Raw genomic sequence first — 7,188 nt, forward strand, 5'->3', positions numbered from 1 at the left:
CTTCCATGCTTTTCTCAAGCCCAGAGAGTATCCTTATAATTGTTGCTTTAATTTCTCCATCAGGCATATTACTTATATCTTTTTCAATTAGATCTCTGGTTGTGACATTTTATTCTTTCTTTTTGGATGAATTCTCCCATCTTGGGATTTCGTCTACATCTCTGTCTTCTTCTCTGTGTTAGAAAAGCCTGCTTCGCTTCCTTCTGAGAGTAGTGGCTTTATGAAGAAGAGATCATATAGTGTCCAGGGCCTGACACTTCAGTGAGTGTCAGTGATATGTGCTGCAGACCCTCTGCTGCTGTGTTTTGGCTGCTCTAACCCTCAGGTCAATCTTCTGTAGAGATTTTTCTTGCCTGCAATGGGCAGAATTTGGACTTTGGTCAGAGTGTGGCAAATTTTAACTAGGTGTGCTCTGGTCTTCTTGTTAAATGAGAATTGGTGGTACTTCCACTAGCCTTACAGAACTCTATCATTAGTAGATGGGGTACCTGTGGGGTTTCTGCTTGTCTTCTTGGAAAGGGTTCACTGTGCTGGTCCTTACGAACACTTGCCCAAGAAAGGCAGTACCAGCAGTGCACAGGGGACAAGGACTTGTATGCAGGTTAGGCATTCAGTGTTGGTGATGTGCTGTTTCCTGAAGTTCATTTATCCTGTGGGGCAGGTGAGAGAACAGGTGCCAGCCAGCTCCTCTGTCCCTGGAGAGGTGTCTCTGTGCTTGCTGTTCTCAAGGAAGCACTCCCAGAAGAGTGAATTCTCCTGTATCCCAGGCATTTTTCAGATCACTGTTTTCTTGCTGTCTGTTTCCAGGTTTTGTGCCTGCCTGGAGCAATGTACTGCACATTGGGCTGTATCCCAGCCAAGGTGCTGACTTTTAAAATCTAAACTTTAGAGACCTTGTGTGGCAGGGACAAGCACTGGTCTTCTGGGAAAATGACTCACCACACTGGGACTTATGTAGACTTGACACAGAATGGCAGTCATGCTAGAGCACAGGGACATGGAACTTGGGGCAAAGCAGGCTAAACAGCCAGTGTCTGATTTAGCAGCCCTCTGACTGACTTGTTTCATATAGAATTATACTCTATGGTTCCATCTATGTTGTTGTCAATGGCAATTTTTCATTATTTTTTTATGTCTCAGTAATGTTTATATATACGATATATATATCACCTTCTTTATCCATTCATCTATAAATGGACAATTGGGTTGCTTCTATATCTTGGCTATTGCAATAAACATAGTGGTGCATATGTCTTTTCATATTATTAGAGTAAATACCCAGTAGTGGAAATACTGATCATATGGTAATTCTTTTTTTAATTTTTTGAGGGACACTCATCCTGTTTTCCACAGTGACATCACCAATTCACATTCACAACAAGAGGGTACAAGGGTTCCTTTTTCTTCACACTTCACCGACACTTGTTATTCCTTTTTTAAAATTTTTATCCATTCTGACAGGTGTAAAGACTTCCAATTTCTTCCTTATTCAGTCTTGGTAACTTGTTTGTTTTGAGTAATTTATTTATTTCTCCTATGTTATTCAATTTATTGGCATACAGTTGTTCATGGTAGTCTATTATAATGCTATGTATTTTTGTAGGATCAGAAATATATCAGTGGTAATGTCTCCTCTTTTATTTATGATTTTATTTCTTTTGTCTTCTTGTGTAAATCTTGTTTAGGTAAAGGTTTATCTATTTTATCTTTTTGAAAAACTTTTAATCTCATTGATGGTTTCTATTGTTTCTCTAGTCTCTATTTTATTTATTTCTGCTGTGATCTTTGTCATTTCCTTCCTTCTGCTAACTTTGGGCTTAGTATGTTCTTTGGTTTCTAGTTTTTTGTGGTGTAAAGTTTGGTGGCTTATGTCTTTTGTGGTGTAAAGTTTGGGATTGCATTGAATGTGTAGATTGCTTTCGGTAGTATTGATATTTTAACAATATTTGTTTTCACAGTACATGAGCATTGAATATTTTTCCATTTCTTTGTGTCTTCTTCAATTTCTTTCATAAGTTTTCTATAGTTTTCACCATACAGATATTTAACATTTTTGGTTAGGTTTATTCCTAGGTATTTAATGGTTCTTGGTGCAATTGTAAGTGGGATTGATTTCTTGATTTCTTTTTCTGTTGCTTCATTAATGGTGTATAGAAATACAATTGATTTCTGTACATTGATTTTATATCTTGCAACTTTGCTGAATTCATTTATCACCTCTAGCAGCTTTTTTCTGGAGTCTTTTGGGTTTTCCGTGTAGAATAGCATGTCATCTGCAAAAAGTGAAAGTTTGACTTCTTCTTTGTCAATTTGGATGCCTTTTATTTCATTTTGTTGTCTGATTGCTGAGGCTGGGACTTCCTACACTATGTTAAATAACAGTGGTGAGAGTGGGCATCCCTGTTTTGTTCCTGATCTCAGGGGGAAAGCTCTAATTTTTCCCCATTGAGGATATTAGCTGTGAGCCTTTCATCTATGGCTTTGATGAAGTTAAAGTATGTTCCTTCTATCCCAACTTTCTTGAGGATTCTTATTAAGAAAATATGCTGTATTTTGTCAGATGTTTTTCTGCATCTGTTGACAGGATCATATGGTTCTTATCCTTTCTTTTATTAATGTGATGTATTACATTGATTTGCAAATATTGAACCAGCCCTTGTATCACTTATATGTATATATCACTCTATTGTTCATTCCATCAAGTGTATTTCTCATTTCAGTTATTGAGCCTTCCATTTCTTTTTTTTAAGTTTATTTATTTATTTTGAGAGGAGAAAGAGAAGGAGAGGGAGAGAATCTCAAGCAGGCTCACACTGTCAGAGCAAAGAGCCTGATGCAAGGTTCAAACTCACAAACTGTGAGATCATGACATGATGTGAAATCAAGGGTCGGATGCTTAACCAACAGAGACACACAGGTGCCCCTTGAGCCCTCCATTTCTGCTATGTTATTCCTTTTCTCTGTGTTAAGGGTCTCCCTCATGTCTTCCATTCTTTTCTCAAGTTCAGTGAGTATCCTATGATCATTACTATTTTTAAGAAATATAATTTTTAAGTAACCTCTACAAAGTGGAGCTCAAACTCACAACCCCGAGGTCATGAGTCACATGCTCTTCTAACGAACCCAGCCAGGCACCACTATGGTCATTACTTTAAATTCTCTATCAGGAATGTTACATATATCCTTTCCATTTAGATATCTGGCTGTGACCTTGTCCTGTTCTTTCATTTGGGATAAATTTCTCTGTGTTTTCATTTTTCTAAGCCTCTGTGCCTGTTTCTGTTTGTTAGCAACGTCAGCTGTCTCTCTTATTCTTGAGGGTAATGTCCTCATGAAGAAGAGGTTCTGTAGTATCCTGCAGTATAATGTCCTATTCCCTAGGGACTGGCACTTCTGGGAGTGTCACCAATGTGTGTTTCATATGCTCTGCTCTTTTGTTCTGGCTACTTTATCCTTCAGGCTAGTCATCTGCAGATGCTCTTTTTGCCTGTTGTGGGCAGTGAGTGTTTTGTCTCTGGACTGAATGTGGCATGTTTTAACTAGGTGTTCTCTGGTCTGCTTGTGAAAATGAGACTTGTCAATACTGCTGCTGGAACTGAGGCACAGCATAAATCCTGTGTCAGGAGATGGGTTTGGGGGTGGTCTTCTGGGGCAGGGGGCCTGCTGCACTGGGACTGAGGCAAGTGTTACTAAGAAAGGCAGTTCCACCAGAGCATGGGGAGCAGGGGCTTTGTGTAAGCAAGTTAGGTAGGTAGGTTCCTGTACGTGGCCTTGTGCTGATGCTGAGGAACAGTTTTGGAGGGGGGGGGGTGGAAATGGTTCCTGATAGTTCCTTTGTTCCAAGAAGGATCTCTACATGAATGCTGTCTCTCTGAGATGTGCTCTGAGAACAAACAACCTTCCCACTGTCTGCCCCAGCCACTCTTCAAATCACTGTTTTCATGCCATGTACCCACAAGTTGCCTGTCCTCTCTCCAGAGCAGTGCAATTTCCTCTGGGATCTATCATAGTGAAGCCCACTTAACTTTAAAACTCCAGGCTTTAAGCCCCACTGATTGCAAGAATTCACGAAAGTCAGCCCCTCTCACTTTCCAAGTCAATTGCTATGGGGACTCATTTTTCCTGTGTGCCATGTGCTAGTCTGTTCCTCACCCTTCTCCATAACCGTGGCTCCCTCCCCACCACAGTGGCCATGATCTATTTCTCTCACAAACTGAGTCTCCAAACTTTCTACCTTCTTTGATATGGCATTTTCTTTATCTTTATTTGCGTAGTTTATTGTGCCAGTCTTCAGGTCAGTTTCTGGTGTATTTAAGATGACTTGATAGTTATCTGTGTTTGTAGGACAAGGTGAGCCTAGGGTTCTCCTACTCTGCCACCATCTTTCAACCTTTCCATCTAGACCCTGTTTTTAATCTTGCCTTTTAATTCATCACTTGTTTTTGATTTCCTAATACTTTTCACTCAAGGATTCCATAAATGTACCTCATGGGTAAAACAAGTTATTTTATGACTTTATACTACTAATTTTAATATCCACGTGTGTGCAAGGAGCTCATGGGGTACACACTTGTGTGTGATATATGTATAGTGTGTATGCATATATTCATGTATATCTGCTTATGTTGATCAGTCAGATCTTCAACAAAAAAGAGAGAATGGGGTCAAAGTTAGTGAAGGTATTATTTACTCAGGTGTGTTCAGTGAGTCAGAAAAGCTGGAGGTAGATAAAACAGTAACCGAAAGCTAATATGAGAAAGTCCATTACTATTCTTGGGCCTAAAGGAGCAAATGGAGGGGGCTTATAATTTCTGTCATTTCTATGTATAATGCATTCATGAATTGCTTCTAAACTAAGAAATTAGTGCATAATCATTAAAAGAAACACAATGTCGAAGGGTAGAGACTCGAGGAAAATATCATTGAAGTATGGATCTTATATTTTCAAAAGTTAATGATTAATGTCTGAGATGATTTTATTTTTCTAACGAAAAACTGACATGTAAGTAAAAGATAGGATAATTTTTTTTACAGATCGCAATAAAATATTCTTATTGCACACCTCTTTATCATACCAACCTCAATAGTAATTAGGAGATCCATATTTTTGTGGGAGACAGAGGTGGGAACAAATGCCTGTTCTTGCACTTATGGAAGTGACCATTTTAGTTCAGAGTTCCAAACCTCATCCCAAAATTTGCAAACCTACTAAACCTACTAAATCTACTTCAGAAAGGAAGTAGCACATTTTAGGTGTGTGTATGTGGATGTACATATATAAACAAGGCTGATTTTGGCTTCGAATAAAAGTGAAAAACAATTACACTAATTGTTAAAAACCAACTGACTAATCCAGGTAGGATTCACAAGGGCCCTTGCAGGCATAACAACTGAAGAAAATAACTCCACATGTTCATAAAATTTTACCAAGAAAAATAAGTGAAAAAGAGCCAGTTCAGTGTGTAAAAAAATGTAAGCCCTAATAATTTTGAATACAACTTTAAAATATTGTCATTTCCAAGTAGTAAATGTCAACATGTTTAAATAATGAGAGTCATCCTGAATTTTATTTAGCACTGTCATCAATAGTTCTCTATTGACTGAAAGGAGAAAGGAAAAAAATAAGACAGGATAAATCAAACTCTTGGCAAATAAACCATAATAATCATTTAAATTATCAATATACTGCTAAGTTTTTATGTTCTCAATAGCAGCTTTACTAAAACAAGAAATGTTAGAGTGTACTTAATATAAAATGGAAATCGACAGATTGCTCTTTTTTTGAAATCAACAAATGTTTAATTATCACAGGCATTCACAGTCTTAAAGGAAGTAAATGAAAATAATCTGTGTATTTGCTATTGATGATTTTGATGCTGAAAAATGTATGTAAAACTTCTCTGTGGAAAGCATAACACTAGTAATTTTCTTCAGTTTTTCATTTTAAACGTGGACGGTATTACACAGATCTTTGCAAGGTTATCACAGGCATAGGTTTTTTTTAATACTTTGTCTGTTACCTGTATGCCAGAGACACCTTGTAGGCCCAGTTTTAAGGACAGTAGTGTCAAGGTGAAGCAGAGAGATGAACTTGGTGACAGCTTTCCAAGATACCTTCCTGAACTTCCACACCAACGAATAGAATCTGTATCACACATCTTCAAAACCAATTTCATTTTCCTACCACTGCAGTTGGTTATCTTACAGATAATATTAAAAGGCTCTTCTAAAATTACAGTATCTGGGATTGTTTCCAAAGACAGCCTCATGTTTCCATAACCTGGAGCCTCTCTTTGAAGCTGGATTGTCTGTAGCATTGCCATCTCACCTAGATCTCTTTTCCACACTATATCTAATGTTCCCATTTCTATTAGTCCCCTAATGGTACCAGCTTTCTCAGAAAATTCCTGTTTAAGCTCAAGGTAGTATAAATACTGGCGTCCTTCCATTGACTGTAAAAATGTTCTTGTTCCAAAGGTACACTGATCTTCACCAGCTTGATTGACAGTATTTAATTCTTCCCTGGTGTACATTTCAGGTGGCTTTAATAAAACTTTTTGTATAAAGACAGTTGAAGATGAAATATTCTGAATCTGGATTTCAAGAAATAAGTCACTCATCCCTGAATTGTAAAACTTTGTTTTAACTTCAAATGGAGGGAGAAAAGGAAATAAGCACAGTTTACTAAAAAACATCTTTCCTCCACACCATTGCATAGATACTGAACCTACAGGATGACTCTTCCAAGTGTCCTTATTTTGTCATGGATGACATCATCAATACAACAATTGAATGAATGTTCTGCCATGGTAGCCATGAAGACCAAAAGACGTAAAGGCTGAGTACTTGTCTGAAGATCTGTATTTTCAATATGATTTTACAACTTATTTGCAATCATTGGGAATTCTCACATAAATGGAATTTGCCTCTCAAAAATGTATTTCTAAGTATTTATCATAAAGCCAACACCTCCCCCAAACATTGCCATTTCTGGTAGGGGGCCACCAGTTATTAGCTGGTTAGAGAAATTACCAGGTAAATCCCTATCTTCACATGTAACTGGAAAGTTGGTGAATAAACTATGCTTAGTAGATAGCACAACTTTGAGTGTCATAAAAATCTGTCTGGGTGGATTCCCTTCTATTTTGACCACAATTTTGCCCACTGTCTTATAAAGCACTGGGGTCC

At 37.7% G+C, this 7,188-nt stretch overlaps 1 protein-coding gene across 1 annotated transcript; it reads right to left on the minus strand.

Annotated features, from left to right (window-relative positions):
* Positions 1 to 5,615: 5,615 nt before the first annotated feature.
* On the minus strand, positions 5,616 to 6,695 carry LOC106980102 (trafficking protein particle complex subunit 13-like). The gene has a single exon (XM_027053770.2). The coding sequence runs from the start codon at positions 6,693 to 6,695 to the stop codon at positions 5,931 to 5,933; it is 765 nt and encodes a 254-aa protein (XP_026909571.1). The 3' UTR covers positions 5,616 to 5,930.
* Between the last annotated feature and the right edge of the window lie 493 nt (positions 6,696 to 7,188).

Source organism: Acinonyx jubatus, chromosome X, assembly GCF_027475565.1.
Source record: "Acinonyx jubatus isolate Ajub_Pintada_27869175 chromosome X, VMU_Ajub_asm_v1.0, whole genome shotgun sequence".
Lineage (NCBI taxonomy): Eukaryota > Metazoa > Chordata > Mammalia > Carnivora > Felidae > Acinonyx > Acinonyx jubatus.

Coding starts and splice junctions, on each gene's coding strand:
- LOC106980102 (XM_027053770.2), bottom strand. CDS start 6,695: ATGTTTTTTAGTAAACTGTGCTTATTTCCTTTTCTCCCTCCATTTGAA.